The 17453-nt window shown below is 34.7% G+C and overlaps 1 protein-coding gene across 8 annotated transcripts in view; it reads right to left on the minus strand.

Moving 5' to 3' along the window:
* The window catches only part of CCDC18 (coiled-coil domain containing 18), a 173194-nt gene that overhangs the window by 145129 nt on the left and 10612 nt on the right, over positions 1 to 17453 (minus strand). For 7 of the 8 annotated variants that reach the window (XR_009493921.1, XM_059885079.1, XM_015464582.3 and 4 more), the window contains 3 exons: positions 15780 to 15941; positions 11661 to 11767; positions 9646 to 9774 (listed from right to left, as the gene is read on the minus strand). Coding sequence is in view for 7 of the 8 variants with exons in the window: in XM_059885079.1 (XP_059741062.1) it covers positions 9646 to 9774; positions 11661 to 11767; positions 15780 to 15941 (398 nt within the window). In the remaining variant the exon portion in view is untranslated. Of the gene's footprint in view, positions 1 to 9645; positions 9775 to 10666; positions 10721 to 11660; positions 11768 to 15779; positions 15942 to 17453 lie in introns of those variants that run through there. The other variant, XM_015464584.3, reaches the window with a different exon arrangement.

Genomic DNA, 17453 nt, shown 5'->3' on the forward strand with positions numbered 1-17453 from the left:
GATTTCCTCTTCTCGGGCTCCAAAATCACTGCAGATGGTGACTGCAGCCATGAAATTAGAAGCTGCTTGCTTCTTAAAAGGAAAACTATGACAAACCTAGGCACCATATTTAAAAAGCAAAGACATCATTTTGCCGACAACGGTCCGTATAGTCAAAGCTGTGATCTTTCCGACAGTCATGCAGGGATGTGACAGTTGGACAATAAAATAGGCTGAGCGCTGAAGAATTTATGCTTTTGAACTGTGGTGCTGGAGAAGACTCTGAAGAATCCCTTGGACTCCAAGGAGATCAAACCAGTCAGTCCTAAAGAAAATCAACCCTGAACATTCATTGGAAAGACTGAAGCTGAAGCTCCAATACTTTGGCCACCTGATGCGAAGAGCCGACTCACTGGAAAAGACCCTGATGCTGGGAAAGATAGAAGGCAAAAGAAGAAGAGGGTGGCAGAGGATGAGACGGTTGGATAGAATCACTGATTCAAAGAAAGTGAACTTGGGCAAACGCCAGTAGATAGTGAGGGAGGCCTGGCATGCTGCACTAAGACATGACTTAGTGTCGGAACAACAGCAATCTCTTCCTGTAATGTTTATGTTTTCTGGCTTTCATTTTAAAACATCCTTCCCTACCGTGATACAACATAGAAAAGATTCCCTTATATTTTTTCTAATAGTTCTCCTTTTCACAATTGGGCCTTTAATACATCTGGAATTTTTTTTTAATGCAGGTATTGTATGAGCAATCTATTTTAATTTTTTAATCAATAATCAATTCATCCAGCATCATTTTCTGAAGTTTTTGTTTTTAAAATTTTAAATCAGTAACCCCTTAATGTGGATTTTTGTCCATCTGCTACCACTGCTTTATGTCTCTCATTTGAGAGATATTTTTGCACTGAACTATATATTCTGGAGTAATTAATAAACTTCAGTCCTAAATACTTCAGCACATGTCTTCTAAGAACATGAAGATTGTTTCATATAACCATAAGTAACTATCAAATTTAAGAAATCTAAAATTGATACTATGTTGTTACTCAGTCACTAAGTCTGTCCCACTCTTTGCAACCCCAGGAAATGAAGCATGCCTAGCTTCCCTATCTTTCCCTATCTCCCTATCTCCTGGAGTTTGCTCAAACTTATGTGCAATGAGTCAGTGATGCCATCCAATCATCTCATATTCTGTTGCCCACTTCTCCTCCTGCTTTCCCAGAATCAGGGTCTTTTCTAAAGAGTTATCTCTTCACATCATATAGCCAGGGTATTGGAGCTTAAGCAACAGTCCTTCCAATGAATATTCAGGGTTGATTTCCTTTAGAACTGATTGATTTGATCTCCTTACTGTCCAAGAGACTCTCAAGAGTCTTCTCCAGCACCACAATTTGAAAGTATCAATTCTTCGGTGCTCAGCCTTCTTTATGGTCCAACTATATATAAATGTTATTAATTATTCCAATCATTTCTTTATGGAATTTTCTTTTTTCTGATCCAGGATCACTTATTGCTTTAAGTTATCATGTCTCTTTAGTCTTAATCTGGAACATCTTCTCAGTTTTTCTTAGTCCTTCATGACTCTGACATTTTTCAAGAATAAACAGTTGTTTTACAGAAGACTAAGCTAAGCTTGTCTGATGTTTCCTCATAACTAGTTTCAGGCTATTCATTCTTGAGAGGCACACCACATAACTGGTGCTATACCCTTCTCACTATATCACAAATGAAACACTTGATGTCAGTTTGTCCAGTACCTAAATTATTGATTCATCCATCCTTTGTCCTGATTTGTAATGCCACTTATTACATAACAAGATTTCACCATATGTGTTTTTGCTTAAGGGTCTTTGTCCTGTACGACTAACCTTCTGTTTATACCTATACCAATATCGAGTTTCCCAGGTGGCACTAGTGGTAAAGAACTTGACTGCCAATGCAGGAAACATAATGAGATAGGGATTCAATTCCTGGATTGGGAAGAGCCCCTGGAGGAGGGTATGGCAACCCATTCTAGTATTCTTGCCTGGAGAATCCCATGGACAGTAGCCATGGAGCCTGGGGGGCTATAGTCCTTAGGTTCACAAAGAGTCGGACACAACTGAAGTGTCTTAGCAAGCACACATATACAAATATCATATTGACTTAATTAGTATAACTTTAGAAGTCTTGCTTATCTATAGACATGTTCTCTGCCTTGGCCTACAGCTTCAAAAGTGCCTTATTTGTCCTTGAACTTTGGTTCTTCCACACAATTTTTAGGGTCGGTTCATTAACTTTTATCAAAACTTGTTAGGATACTGGTTGGTATTGTATTGAACATATAAATTATTGGGAGAAAACTGATACCTTTATGTTGGGTTCCCTTACAGAAAAATGGTATATACCTCATTAGTTAGATCTTCTCTTAAGACTTTCAAAGAAGTTTTATTATTTTCTCCATTGTATTATCATTTTAGTCTGATGTTTTGACATCTGTTGTCTTACTGACCCTATGAACACTGGCCCTCCCAGCACTAGCCAATTCTCAGTGGTTAGTAGACTATGCACATGGGGGTGCACCTTTCATATACAAACTAAGCAACCCAGAGCCTACCCTCCATTCCTCTATCTGGCTGTCACGCTCCAGGCCAATAGTCTCCTGTCCTAATCACCCCAGGACCAGGTATCAGACAACTCAAGACAGCCTTACATGCCAGCCTACCGAGATTATTCATACTAGCCAATCTGAAGGTTGAATACTCAACCTCAACCATTTCTTCCCACAGAAATCACAGTAAAATCTCTTGTTCATGTTTTTCTCCCTACTCCCTCTGTCTTCTAAACACCTTCATACTTAAACTTCCCTGTATGATCCCCTCTACATGACATGTCATGTCTCCTATTTCTAGTAATTTGAGTATAAAAACTTCCTTCAGGATAGCCATTTCCATGTCTGTGTATCTTGCCATACCTGATTAAAACAAATATTGAGCACATTTTTAAACTTCCATTAAGACTGTACCTATTCTTCTGTAGATTTTTTTACATTTAACATATAGTTTCTATTTTAATTTTTCATTAAAATAAAAGTGCTCATCTTAAGTGAATGAATTTGTATATAAATGTTGTTTTTTCAGTATTAAATCATCTCCAACTCTTTGGGACCCATGGACTATAGCATGTCAGGCTCCTCTGTCTTCCACTATCTCCCAGAGTTTGCTCAAATTCATGTCCAATGAGTCACTGATGCTATCTAACCCTCTCATCTTCTGCCACCCTCTTCTTTTGCCTTCAATCTTTCCCAGCATCAGGATCTTCTCCAATGAGTTGGCTCTTCGGATTAGGTGGCCAAAGTACTGCAGCTTCAGCTACAGTCCTTTCAGTGAATATTCAGGTTGATTTTCTTTAGGATTGATTCACAATTCAAAAGCATAAATTCTTACCTATGTACCCACATAACTACTATCCAGATCAAATACAGAACATTTCTAGCACCCAAAAAGCTTCCATATGCACCCTCTCAGTCAATACTTTTTATTCAAAATGGTAAGCACTATTTGGACTTTTAACATCACATTCATTTTGCCCATTTTTGATTTCTTAAGTAAATACACAGTATTCTTTTGCATCTGGCTTCCTTTGCTTAACATTATATCTGTGTTATCTCTGTTGTTAAACAGCTATAGTTGATATTTTTCACTAATGCATATATTTCATAATGTGAATATATTTATTGATTCTACTATTAATGAACACTTAGTAATTATGAATACAGCTACTTTGAGCACCCTTGCACATATTTTTGATAGATATAGGCCTTCACTTCTGTTAGAATGGATTCTGGATCATAGGGTGACTTACATTTAAATTTAGTAGACATTGGTAAACAGTTTTCCAAACTGGTCTATGAATTTATACTCCTGCTAGAAATATATTAAAATTCAGTTGCTCTACAACATTAAAAACTTGATACTGTGAGTCTTTTTCATTTTAGCTACTGTGAGCCATAATGGAAATGTTTCTTCTAATCATCATCATTTTTTAAATTAATTTTTAATTGAAGGATAATTGCTTTACAGAATTTTGCTGTTTTCTGTCAAACCTCAACATGAATCAGCCTATATGATATAGGTATACATATATCCCCTCCCTTTTGAAACTCCCTCCTGTCTCCCTTCCCACCCCACCCCTCTAGGTTGATACAAAGTCATGTTTGAGTTTCCTGAGCCATACAGCAAATTCCCATTGACTATCTATTTTACATATGGTAATATAAGTTTCCATGTTACTCTTTCCATTTATCTCACCCTCTCCTCCCCTCTCCCCATGTCAGTAAGTCTGTTCTCTGTCTGCTTTTCCACTGTTGTCCTGTAAATAAATTCTTCAGTACCATTTTTCTAGATGAAAGAATTGTACACAGAAAACTATAAGACACTAATGAAAGAAATCAAAGATGACATAAGCAGATGGAGGGATATTCCATGTTCCTTGGTAGGAAGAACCAATATTGTGAAAATGACTATACTACCAAACACAATCTACAGATTCAATGCAATCCCTATCAAAATACCAATGGCATTTTTCACAGAACTAGAACAAAAAATTTCACAAGTTATATGGAAACACAGAAGACCCTGAACAGCAAAAGCAGTCTTGAGAAAGAAGAATGGAGCTGGAGGAATCAAGCTTCCTGACTTCAGGTTATACTACAGAGCTACAGTCATCAAGACAGTATGGTACTGGCACAAAAACAGAAATATAGAGCAATGGAACAAGATAGAAAGCCCAGAAATAAACCCATGCACCTATGGGTACCTTATTTTTGACAAAGGAGGCAAGAATATACAATGGGGCAAAGACAGCCTCTTCAACAAATGGTGCTGGGTAAACTGGACAGCTACATGTAAAAGAATGAAATTAAAACACTTCCTAACACCACACACAAAGATAAACTCAAAGTGGGTTAAAGACCTACATGTAAGACCAGAAACTATAAAACTCTTAGAGGAAAACATAAGCAGAACACTCGATGACATAAATCAAAGCAAGATCCTCTATGACCCACCTCCTAGAGTAATGGAAAGAAAAACAAAAGTAAACAAGTGGGACCTGATTAAACTTAAAAAAGCTTCTGCACAGCAAAGGAAACTATAAGCAAGGTGAAAAGAAAACCCTCAGAATGGGAGAAAATAATAGCAAATGAAACAGCTGACAAAGGATTAATTTCCAAAATATACAAGCAGCTCATACAGCTCAATACCAGAAAAACAAACAACCCAATCAAAAAGTGGGAAAAAGACCTAAACAAACATTTCTTCAAAGAAGACATACAGATGGCTAACAAACACATGAAAAGATGCTCAACAATGCTCATTATTAGAGAAATGCAAATCAAAACTACAATGAGGTGTCACCTTATACCGGTCAGAATGGCCCTCAACAAAAAGTCTACAAACAATAAATGCTGGAGAGGGTGTGGAGAAAAGGGAATGGTCTTACACTGTTGGTAGGAATGTAAATTGATACAGTCGCTATGGAATACAGTATGGAGAGTCCTTAAAAAACTAGGAATAAAACTACCATATAACCCAGCAATTCCACTCCTAGGCATATACCCTGAGGAAACCAAAATTGAAAGAGACACATGTATCCCATTGTTCATTGCAGCACGATTTACAATAGCTAGAACATGTAAGCAACCTAGATGTCCATTGACAGATGAATGGATAAAGAAGTTGTGGTACATATGCATAATGGAATATTACTCAGCCATAAAAAGGAATGCATTTGAGTCAGTTCTAATGAGGTGGATGAACCTAGAACCTATTATACAGAGTGAAGTGAGTCAGGAAGGGAAAAATAAATACCATATTCTAACACATATATATGGAATCATCATCATCTTGATCATTTTATTTCTTGTGGGGAAATTTCTAACAATTGATTCAATATCTTTAATGGTTAAAAAACTAGGGTTTTCAATTTATTCTTAAGTTAGTTTTGTTAAACTTTATTTTGTTGGAAAATCATTTATTTAGTTTAAGTTTTCAAATGTATTATTGTAAAATGGTTCACAGTACTTGGTCTTATTTCTTAAATCATAGCTAAATCTGTAATTTAGGGGACCCTTTTCAATTCCAATATTGGTTTTTGTGGATTAATTTTCTCCTGGATTCATCTTATGTAATGCCCATTATCTTGGCCACTGTGGGGGAAAAAAAAACAGATCTGGGTTTTGGGGATTCTCTATTGTTTCATTGTTTTCTATATATCCGTTTCACCCTTTATTATTTAAATACTTCTATTTTTCTTTTGATGCTCTTTCTTTTATGTCCTTTTCCTGACTATATAAATTTAATGTTTTAGTTCATTCATATACTAATTTTAATACATGAACAGACTAAAAATTTTCTTCTAAGAATATCTTTGGCTACAGCCCACAAGCTGCAATATGAAACATTTTTTGTATCAGTTCTAAGTCTTCCAATTTTCATCATAATTTCTTCAATCATCCACGAGTAGCGAGAAGGCTGATTTTACATTTTCAAACTACATGGTTTTCAGGGAGGGAGGACCATGGCGGGGTGTAGGGCTGTCATATGTAATTTAATTACACTATGGTCTGAGAGGATGATTATGTATGACATAAATATTTTTATTTTTGTTAAAATTCATGTTTTCTGGAAGAATAAGGTAACAAAGTATAAATATTCTAGGAGTGTCTAAAAGAATGTGCATTCTCAAATGGTTGGCTACAGGATTCCATATATACATCCATTAGATTAATAGTCACTCAACTCTTCAGCTTCTTACTTTTTTGTTGCTTAATCTAACAATTCTAGTAAATCAGTAAAAGTATTCCCTGTATGATTACAGATTTGTTCATTTCTACCTGAAATTTTGTTATTTTATTTATGTACTTTGGGACTAGATTATTAGATATAAGTTTAGAATCTTTATAGCTTCCTGCTGAAGTGTTACCTAAACATTACATATATACATATATACACATGTGCGTGCGTGCTTAGTCACTTCAGTTGTGTCCAACTCTCTATGACCCCATGGACCACGGCCAGCCAGGCTCCTCTGTTCACGGGACTCTCCAGGCAAGAATACTGGAGTGGGTTGCCATTTCCTTCTCCAGTGATAAAGTGTGAAGTGAGTGAAGTGAAGTCGCTCAGTCGTGTCCGACTCTTTGTGACCCCATGGGCTGCAGCCTACCAGGCTCCTCCGTCCATGGGATTTTCCAGGCAAGACTACTGGAGTGAGTTGCCAGTGCCTTCTCCGATATATACATATATATAAATACAAGAGTTCTTTTTAACTCTAGTAATACTTTTTGCACTTAAATCTACTCTGTGATACTAATATAACTATACCTATTTTGTTTTCTGCCTAAAATATTAATTTTCATCCCTTTGCATTCATCTTTTCTGTGTCCTTATGTGTTTTTTTTAAAAAATATAAAATGTTGCATTTAATTTCTGCTATATGGCAAAGTGACTCAGTTATATATATATATTCTTTTTCATATTCTTTTCCATTATGGTTTAATCACAGGATATTCAATATAGTTTCCTGTCCTGTACAGCAGGACCTTGTTATTTATTCTGTGTCTTTATGTTTTAAGTATATCTCTTATAAACTGTATAAAGCTAAACAATCTCTGACTTACACTGGCTTTTTAATCCATTATGATTAATCTCTACCCTCAAAAAAGTCTTTGTAAAGATTTTGATATTTCAATTTTAGAATATTAATATTCATTCTAGTTCTTTAAAAAGTTCCAAGAGTCTTCATATCACATCTCTACCTAAAAATATGAATTGATGTTTTATGCTTCCTGGGTTAAAATACAAATCCTTTGGCATAAAACAAAAAGCCATTTACAGTCTGGACCAAGCCTGTCTTTTTCCTTAAGTCGTACTATATCTGTCCATTTATAAGTACACAAAATTCCTAGCGTTCTTCAGAAAAGATGTTCTTTTGTATTTCTCTGCCTTTGCACATGTTGTCCAGAACACATGCACCCCTGCTTATCCACCTTATGACAGCAAAGTCAATACCCTACCCCTGGACTTCCCTGGTAGACCAATGGGGGACACAGGTATGATTGATCCCTGGTCCGGGAAGATTTCATGTGCTGGGGAGTACCTGGGCCTGTGAGCCACAATTACTGAAGCCCATGCACACAGAGCCTGTTCTCCACAATAAGAGAAGGCACCGCAATGAGAAGCTTATGCATCACAACTAGAGAGTAGCCAGCCCCTCTCTCTCCAAAAGGAGAAAGCCCATGTGAGCAACGAAGAACCAGTACAATCAAAAACAAAAAAAAAAATCCCCTTCCATAAAAAATCATCTCTAAGTTCTGCAGAGAACTAGTTATTCTTTCTGTACTTTTTCTTAGCTATAAGGCTGCTGCTGCTGCTAAGTCGCTTCAGTCGTGTCCGACTCTGTGTGACCCCATGGACTGCAGCCTTCCAGGCTCCTCCATCCATGGGATTTTCCAGGCAAGAGCACTGGAGTGGGGTGCCATTGCCTTCTCCAACTTCATGTATTATCTTGTTATTTTAAATAACAAGATAATACATGAAGAAAAGATGTTCTTTTGTATCTCATCTGTTCATCTGAGTAAGTAAAGTCTGATTTTCAGACTATTCGACCACAAAGTTTATATTTACAACAGCTACAATGGTTAGTGTTTATTATTTATGAAGCACCTTACATTTCTTTTTTCATTTATCCCTCACATCAAGACAATATCATCTTGACTTAATATGAACAAAATGAGGTTCAAGAAGGTTAAATAGCTTCTTCAAGGTAACAAACTCACTGAGACTTTAAAACCTAGCTGGTTTGAGTCCAAAAGTAAACATTTCCACTAAGTAATAATGCTTACCAAATATATACTGTAACTTGAACCATACTAACCAAACACTGCTGATAAAATATTCTTCCAAACTCATTTTAATGAAAAAATGACATAGACAGGATTTGAGCAGGTTTTAGAAGTTTAAATGCACATGCAAACAAATATTTATCTATTTATGACAACTTTTCAAAAACACTTTCTTCATAACATTACTTATATCATAGGATGAAGTTTTAAAACATATTTTTGTTGCCAAAGATGATAAAAATGCAGATTATGATTTTACCCTGTATAAAAACTGTTACAATGACATTATTATATGGTAAAATCTCATTAAACTAAAAAGCTTTTATCTTTATTAGTTTAAAAGTTAATGAACATTCAAAGTTAATAATTACGTGGTCAGTTATCTAGAAAACTTTATCTTAAGATATGGCTTTAAAGAAAAGACATGGCTTATACAAAATAGATATTTTCGCATTACTTATCTATTCCTAAAGGAAGACCAAACCACATTATCTTATATATTTTATTTAAGAAATATGTAAATGTCATTTCATCGATAATCATTATCAGGCTTTAAGGAATTAATCCCAATTCAAAATGCCAATAACATATAAAGTCTACTCGTGAAAATTTTAATCAAAAATTTTTAAAAATTAAAGGATGAAAAACATTAAATTTTTCACTGACAAATTTCTGAAATTTTTTCTACTTCAAAAACTATGCAGAATTTTAAATAGGTACTATATATTCTTTGTTTTTCCCCTAGAAATACAATTATTTCCTTTAAAAACACATACCTCTTTCCTTGTTTACTTTGTTCAAGTAAGTCCACCTTCAGCCTTATACATTCCTCTTGGGACTTCTGCAAACTCTGTTCTTTTTCAATTACCATTTTCTGACTCTGCTCTAATTTATCTTCTGCCTCTCTATAAAATAAAGATACTTTTAAAGGCTGTTGAAGAGATTATTTCAGGTATGCAAGAACAGTTCAACGTCTGGGATTCTATTATTTTAAATCACTGAGTTAAGAGAAAAAAATATTTTACATGAGGCAGAGAAAAGGCTTATACATCACTGGTATACTATGAGTTTTAACAAGGAATAAAAGGATGCTGCCATCAAATGATAAATGTGTCTGAAACAAAAGCTGATACCCTATTTAATGATACCTAGAAGCATTAGGTATATTTCAGAAACTAGATAAGGATGACTATTATCACCACCATATCCAATGATTTTTCTGACAGTTGCAAAAAGCAAAAATGAAAAAGTAACAAGTATAAATTTCAGAAAAGAAGGACAAAATTCTTTTTTTGCTGATAATATCATTAGCTACCTGGAAAATCCCTGGAGAATCAAAATAAAAATCAGAATTTATTAAAGGTATGAGAAATAGTCCAATTAGAAAATAATTATATTATACAAAAAGCAGCAGCCTTCCTATATTCTATCAATGAACAGGATAAGAACAAATTGGGAATTGCCAGGCAGTTCAGTGGTTAGGACTCTGCACTCTCATTCCCAAGGGCCTGAGTTCAATTCCAGGTCAGGGAACTAAGATCTCACAGGCCACATGGCTAAAAAAAAAAAAAAAGAACAAGAACAAATTCACAACAAACAAAAATGTAAAATACCTAGGAATAAACATAATATATGTATTACTAAAAAAATTACAAAATTCTGATGGTCATGAGAGATGATTTTAGTGTAAATCAGAATCATCTGTAGGACTTGTTAAAACATAGACTGCTGGGTCCCAACTCCCAGAGTCTGTGATTCAGAAAGTCTGAGACCAGAACTGAGATTTGCATTTCTTACATGTTTCCAGATGATGCTCATACTGCTGGTCCCAGAATTAATCTTTGAGAATCACTAAAATGGAACAATATGCTATTTAATATGCATGTATTTCTCATGTATTCAAAACAGAAAAGGAAGACAAATTACAAAGTGCCTGATTCCTTGTATTTCTTTGAATTCCCATCAAAGTAGCGAGCATAACTACGTAGGACAATAAGTAAACTAGTTCATATTAATGAAAACATATAAATAAATAGCTTAGATTTAGTCTTTTTTAGCTGTCATACAACTGCATGTATCCTGCAGCCAAGAATTATGATAAACTGAAAACAGATTCATCAAGTTCTGAGACAGTCTATCTGTGTGTGCATGCTAAGTCACTTCACTCATGTCTGACTCTTTGCAAACCCATGGGGTGTAGCCTGCCAGGCTCCTCCGTCCATGGGATTTTCCAGGCATGAATACTGAAGTGGGTTGCCATTTCCTTCTCCAGGGATCTTCCCGATCCAGGGATTGAACCTGGGTCTCCTGCATTGCTGGCAGACTCTTTACCATCTAAGCCACCAGGGAAGCCTGGGTGGGGGTCAAAATTTAACAAGATATATCAAAAATAAGTATTTTAAAGCCGTAAATGGGCTTCTCAGGTGGCTCAGTGGTCAAGAATCCACCCACAATGCAAGTGACACAGGTTTGATCCCTGTGTGGGAAGATCCCTTGGGGAAGGAAATGGCAACACACTCCAGTACCCTTGCCTGGGAAATGGCAGCACACACCAGCACCCTTGCCTGGAAAATCCCATGGACAGAGGAGCCTGGTGGGTTATAGTTTATGGCGTCACGAATAGTCAGACAGGACTTAGCGACTAAACAACAACATGAGATTTCATATGATAAAAACAGACATTGTTAGCAATTTCCCAGGTGAAAATATGGATGAGATTCACACACTCACCTGATGTTACATTCTAATCAATGAAATGTGTTTAAAAAAAAAAAAAAGCTGTAAATCTTACCTCAAAACTTTATCTTGGGCTGAAACTTCTGCTTCCAAATTTATAATCTGTTCTTCTAAGATTGGTACATTGGCTGCCTGTTTTTGAGCAGATTCAAGCATAGAAACCTAAAACAAAAAACAACTTTCAGAGTACTTTCTTTACAAAATAAATTCATCTATTTGCTCCTTAGTTTCTCTTACCATCTGATGGAAATTCAATAGAACTCCCCAATCATTCTTCAATTATGAAGCTCATCTTGTCTATCAACTTACATGGGCATGTCATCATCACAAGCCAGTCTCATGTAAGCTCCTCCCATTATCCTCAACTTAGTATCACAAGATAACTGGTTAACTATTTAGGGAAAATAAAAGAGAATCTCTACTGATACTAACTAAAAAGATTAATTTCACATAAATCAGAAATTTAAATTTCAAAGATCAAATCATTTAAAATTACATAAAAATACTACTGACTCTTTTTAAAGCCTAAATTTAGAAAACATGATTACTAGAGAAAACCTAGAAAATACAACTTGGACTATGAAGAGTGTAAGATGATGGAAATCAACAACCTAAATGGTGTCTGGAAAAGAACACTAAATATTCCCAGAAAAAGGAAGCATGAGGTATATAGTGCAGGACAGTGATGAGGTCTAGAAGAGAAAACTTGGAACATAGTTCAAGATCTCTTTGATAAGTCCCTCCTTTTCCTATGCTCAGAACACCAGGAGTCAAGAGTCACCAACAGCCTTCCACTTAAGAAGAGAGAGAGACAGTTTACTAATCTGGAGAAACTGAACAGGAAACATTTGGGACTCTTGAAACATTTTGTGGAATGATGAGCAGAGATGAGGTAGAGTTAAAAAACAAAGAGATTAATACAGAACAGTCAGCTTCTAGCCTCCTATCCCACCTCATGTGGGGCTATCTCACAGGTAAGAAATCAAAGGATTCTTTGCTGCAGAAATTCAAGAACTTCAAAGTAAAAGACCTCACATATGGATACTGAATGGGAGAAGGGAGATTGCTCCCTACAAAAGAGCCACCTCCTCAACCATTACCAACAAATGAAGCTCAGTGGACAACAAATCTCACCTTTGCAGAGAGTTTCCAAACAGCATTTAAGTGCCTTCTCTTAAATACAAATAGCCAGAACACCAACATCTGAGAGGTCAAAACAAAAGTTAAAAGCAACTGGCAGAAGCAAGGCAAATACATACATACATACACACACACACAAATCATTGAGAGAGCAATGAGAGGATATTGCAAATACAAAACAATTAGAGAACATGAAAAGTTCTAGAAAATGAAAAATTATGACAGCCAAAATAAAAGATTCAATAGGATGACAACGTTGAGGAAATCTCTGAAAAAGTATCACAAGAAGACAGAGACAGAAAATACCAGGCAAAAACTTGAAAGATTTAAAGGACCAATCAGGTTAAAAAAGACAGAAGAAAGAAAACAAAGGGAAAAAAATAATCAAGATTACATAAGAAAATTTTCAGGGACCAAAGGACCCAAGATTTCAACCAGAAGATCTTTATGTAACCAGTACAATAAATAACAAAGGTCTACTCAAAGATAAATCACTATGAAATTTTAAAACACCATAGAAAGAAGGAAAATACTAAAAGCTATCATAAATGGAAAAACAAATGAAAGATATCTTACACGCTAGGAAATGTAATTCACAATGGAATTAAACATTCCAGACACACACTAGAGGATATGAGACAAAAAAGCAGTGTCCTAAAAACTCTGGGGGAAAATAATTTTCATTCTAGAATTCAATCAAGTGTTGGGGAGAAATTAAGACATTTCAAACAGGCAAGGAAGCTACTGGAAAATATGCTTCAACTAAAGAAAGAGTAAACCAAGAAAGTCAACATGAGATCCCAGGAAACCGTAGACACAACCTGGAAGAACATCAAAGAGAAGTCCCAGGAAGACAGCTGGGCAGCAGGCCTGAAGGGTAATAAGCCCAGAAAGGACAAGACATTAAGATCCAGAACTGTAACTACTACACAGACTTTGCTAAAATGTCAATTATGAATATGTTGTCCAGTACAAAGGGGAGCAAAAGATTTCCAAAAGCGGCACATACACAACATCAAAGCTGAGACCTGCCCTGGAAAAGGCAACCTCCCTAAAAAATATTTTATTAAACAATTTAGAAAATGCTAAGATAGGGGACTTGCCTGGTGGTCCAGTAGTTACGAATCTACCTTCCAATGCAGGATACACAGGTTCGAATTCTGATCGGGGAACTAAGATTCCACATGCTGTGAGGCAACTAAGCCCACATGCCACACCTGGAGAGCCCAAGCACCAGAACTACTGAGCCCATGCTCTTCAACAAGAGAAGGACACCCCAGTGAAGATCCAGCATAGCCAAAATGAAATAAAATAAAACTCAATAAGCCAAAATACCCCAGTTCTTAAAAAAAAGAAAAACAGAGAAGTATATAAAATACAAATATCTTACTGCCTAGAATAACCATTGGTGTATTTATATGCTCAAAGAAAGGAACACTTAAAATGTTAATAGTTCAGTAGTTAATAGTAAAACTCTTAATATCTCTAAGACTTCAAATAATTAAGCCTCTATGACTTTAAAAAGAATCTATAGGGGACTAAAAAGTTAAAATATAATAAACAGACATATCAAAAGAAATGGCAAATGCACTGAGAAGGTAAATCTCATGAGAAATCAAGAAAAACAAGATATTTTTGCCTCAAAGAAATTTAAAAGTATAGTTTTGTTTTGTTTTGTTTAATCAGTAGACCATTGAATGTAGACAGAGTGCAGTAAATGCCTGAAAAAACACTTTCTGTGTGATTTGACCATTCTGGAAATCTACCCCAGAAATAAATCCCAAACACCAAAAAAGTTTTATGTTCACTGCAGCATTTTTCTCCTTAAGCACAACAGTGTACTTTATTTTGTTTGAAAAGAACAAAAGAAAAATAAAATACCTCCCATAACTGTACTACTTAAAACAATTATGTCTAAAAAACAAAGTCTCACTATGACTCTCTAATAGTTACCAGAGTTATAGCATAGCCTTTCTTTCCTTATATACATCATATGTATATATATACATGTACTAAAACACAAACATTTAGACAAATATGCTCATTTTATAAAAAAAAAAAAAACAGATTAGTTACTGTGTGTTTGTTTCTGCCACTAAATATTTCAGGTAAGTTTCTGAGTGCTGACTGTACAGATACCACTCTAAGTGCCTCTACAAATATCATCTAAACTTTACAAAGTCCCATGAAAGTCAAATAACTTTGCATTTTAGTACTCATATATTGATATATGTTTTAGTTCTGATATATTAATATATTGTAGTACTGATACATTGATATATGCTTTCACCTTAAGTAACAAAAGTAAGCTTGGTAGCAATTAATTATATGTATGCATATATATATATATATCTATATATATATATAGATATATATATATATATTTACCATGTCCCTATTACTGGACTCTTTCATTTCTTCTAATTTTTTTGCATAATATCAATCATATAGAAAAATAAAGGAAACCACTTAAACAGGGGAGTTATTAAGTTATGGTATACTCACATAAGAAAACATTAATGCTACCATAAAAAATGGTTGTTGGAAGAGCTAGGTAAATGCACCAAAAAATGCTTAGACTATATAAGAAGTATAAAACACAGGAAAAAACAAAACTATTCAAATGTGTAATATTCAATTATATGATAAACCAATAAAGTAGTTTCTAGATCACGGAAACTGGGTTATCTTTCTCCCTTTTTTCTATTTTTGAAGTTTTCAACAATGAGGGTGTATTATTGTAAAGAAGATAAGTAAGCTATATATTTTCTTTGTACAAGAAGCAAAACCACACAAATTGGTGATCTTAAGAATTTTAAGAAGTTCTGACTTATCTAAATGCATATATTATACAAGTTCCTCTAAATAATTTTCAAGTATTAAATTCATATAAAATTGATTCTTTAATAGGTTGATATATTATCAAAATAAAAATCATATATAACACATTAAGGTAATACAAGGAATATTTTTCCAATTACAAATCTCAAGAGATTCTTTTCTGTTGGCATAGTCACCATTTCAAGAAACATACTTTTGCTCTTGACTGTGTCAATTCAAAGTGGACAGATTCTATTTTAGTCATTAAAGAATGATTCTGTGAAACTAAACAAGCATTCTGTTGCCTAAGTTTATTAAGTTTCTCTCGAAGACTTTTGATTTCCTGATCCACAGGGGTAGATGATGAAAAAGACATCTGAAAAATGAAAAAGAACAACCTATTTTGAATTACTTCACTAAGTATTATATATAATACAATGAACAATTATCAATAAAATGACTAAGTAGCTCAGAAAAATAGGTTAAGGTACTTAGTGTTGGGGAAGATATGTGAGACAATCAGTGCTCTCCTCAGCAGATGGTGAACAAGTAAGTAAATACATTTGGCTTGTAAAACAGTGGTACACTTTGGAAAAGTTCTTGGTATTATCCAGTAAAGTTGAACATGTTAAGACTCAACAGTATTACTCCTGGGTATAAATCTGATAGAAACTTTTGTACCTGAAGATTATGTAAGAATGGGAAGAACTGAAATGGCCACAAACAATAAAATGGATAAATTATTCTTTGCGTGTTCAGTTGCTTCAGTTGTGTCCTACTCTTTGCGACCCTATGAACTGTAACCCACCAGGCTCTTCTGTACATGGGATTCTCCAGGCAACAATACTGGAGTGGGTTGCAATGCCCTGCTCCAAGGGATCCTCCCAACCCAGGGATGGAACTCATGTCTCCTGCGGCTTCTGCATTACAGGTGGATTCTTTACTACTGAGCCACTGTTAACTGTACATATATTTCTATTATATTTTTTTGAATATATATTTTATAATAAAGTATTTTAATTTTCATTCATTGAGGTTTCCAAAACATGACTTAATTTTATTTTTTGAATAAGTAATGTATTTATATAATTCAAAAGTCAGAACTATATATAAAAGAGTACATACAGAAGTATCATTCCCATGTTTAGTAAATAGGTAACCATTTTTACAAGTTTCTTACTTATAAATTTTTGTATAACACAAATTAGACAGCAGAAAAACAGGAAACTCCTTCTATAGGAGAGTCATTAATTAAGTTAGGATCTTAAATCTAGTCTTCTAGTGCTTCCATATACATACACAAACAATACAAATTACCCACCCCCGACAACAGCTCTTATGCAAAACCAGAATAGTAAATATGGTTTTTCACTTCAACAATACATCCTGGCAATCTCTCCACAATCAATTCAGTGAGAAACTCCTTTTTTCTTTTTACCCGCTTAGCTGCAGTATTCATTGCATATTTATTCAACCAATATCCTATTACTGGACAACTGAGCTATTATTAGTCTTTTGTTATGACAAACAAGGCCTCATTTTATACTTATGCAGGTAGCTTTCCAGAAATAGGATTTCCAAGTTAAACAAATTTGTGGTTTTAGTAAATATTACCAAATGTCTCTCCACTGAGATTATATCACTTTGCATTTCTACCAGCAATGTATGAGAATGCCTATTTCCCCCTAATATCACCCACAAAAATACAGTGCCAAACTCAGGATGTTTAATAATCTGGTAGTGAATTTCTCTTTTTATGACTGAGATTGAACTCTTTTTATTTGTTTTAATTTCCTTTCCCATTCATGCCTTTTGCATATATTTCCACTGGTTTGATGATTTTTCCTTATTTCTAGTTCTTTATATATTAAAGAGCTTTCGTTTGTCT

Source organism: Bos taurus, chromosome 3, assembly GCF_002263795.3.
Source record: "Bos taurus isolate L1 Dominette 01449 registration number 42190680 breed Hereford chromosome 3, ARS-UCD2.0, whole genome shotgun sequence".
Taxonomy (NCBI): Eukaryota; Metazoa; Chordata; class Mammalia; order Artiodactyla; family Bovidae; genus Bos; species Bos taurus.